General features: G+C 24.2%; 1 protein-coding gene across 1 annotated transcript in view; it reads right to left on the bottom strand.

Moving 5' to 3' along the window:
* Positions 1 to 975: 975 nt before the first annotated feature.
* LOC111616143 (small integral membrane protein 14-like) overlaps positions 976 to 1,291 on the bottom strand; it is a 6,944-nt gene continuing 6,628 nt past the window's right edge. The window contains exon 2 of the mRNA XM_023357567.1: positions 976 to 1,170. Coding sequence (XP_023213335.1) covers positions 1,008 to 1,170 — 163 coding nt within the window. The 3' untranslated portion in view covers positions 976 to 1,007. The remainder of the gene's footprint in view (positions 1,171 to 1,291) is intronic.

Genomic DNA, 1,291 nt, shown 5'->3' with positions numbered 1-1,291 from the left:
TACAATAACCCTGAGAATTGCGAAGCTGTAAAAATTTAATAGACTATTTATTAAAATTCAAAAAGATATTAATTAATATTTTAAATATATAATTAGTGCTTTAGTAATCAAGATTATTTATTATATATGATATGTCACCCTTTTTGTTTGTAAAAAAAAACTTTTTGTGATTTAAAAATTTATATTGAGATTATCAGTGAATCTATTTTTGAATTTTCAGTCTTATTTCCTAAATAACTTTGGACAAGGATTCAATTCTATAGTAGTTTTTAGACAGAGTACATAATAACTATTTAAAAGTTGCATGGTTAAAAAAATCAGGGGACAAAAGAATCACCTGAACCTAAAACCTATAAATTTTGGAGTCATCCAATAATAAGTTTGAGGTTGTTAATTAAATGGTGAATTTTACGCAAACTGTAAAACAATTTGAAGAAATACAACAGAGAGTTTTTCAATTATTTTAGAAAGACCAAAGAGAGCTTTACAATTTATTAGTAGTAGCTGGATCTAGAATAAGTGAGAATATGATTGTGCATGATTGTTTAAATAATGACTTATCAGTGAGTCAGCAACTAAACAATTGCTAATGCACTGTCTAGTTGAATTGTCTTTGTTCTATTTTAAAAAACAAGTTTCAATGCTTGAAAAATAGAGCATACTGTAATTTTTTTACTGTGATTAAAAAATTGCCAGTGCAAGTTCTCACATTCAAATAAATGTGTTCCTTTTTTTTCAACTAAAAAGTTACTCAACTAAAACCTGTACTGCATGCTAGGTCTTATTTAATTTTTCTATATATATCAAATAAAATAAAATTCTCAATCATTTCATTATTAATATTTAGATATTTAGAATAGAAAATATAGTATTTTTCTATAATATTTAATATTTTAATATTTTATAATTCAATTCTGTTTAATAATTTATAAAATATCTTTAATTATATTTAAATAAAACATTTTAATTTTTACATTAATACATTTATATATATATATATATATAATTCATACCTGATTAGAAGGTTTCGTATCGCCTCTATTTTTCAAAGATTTTGGTCGAAGAAAATACAATGCCAATGCCAGTACCATCCATCCCATGAGAAAAAGCAAAAAGTTAAAATCTCCACTGTGTGGTTGTACATTCTGAGGTCCTGGAACTAACAAAGACCTTCCATTAAAATTTATTAACTCTAAATAAATACTAAATGTTCAATTATACACCATAATAAATCATAAATAAACAAAAAGTGATATTCTGTAAGATGTAGGACAAATAGAGAATACAAACT

Source organism: Centruroides sculpturatus, unplaced genomic scaffold, assembly GCF_000671375.1.
Source record: "Centruroides sculpturatus isolate CEXI.00-Female unplaced genomic scaffold, Cexi_2.0 scaffold2943, whole genome shotgun sequence".
Taxonomy (NCBI): domain Eukaryota; kingdom Metazoa; phylum Arthropoda; class Arachnida; order Scorpiones; family Buthidae; genus Centruroides; species Centruroides sculpturatus.
Note: the sequence above shows the minus strand (reverse complement) of the source record. Positions and strands in the feature narration are given on the sequence as shown.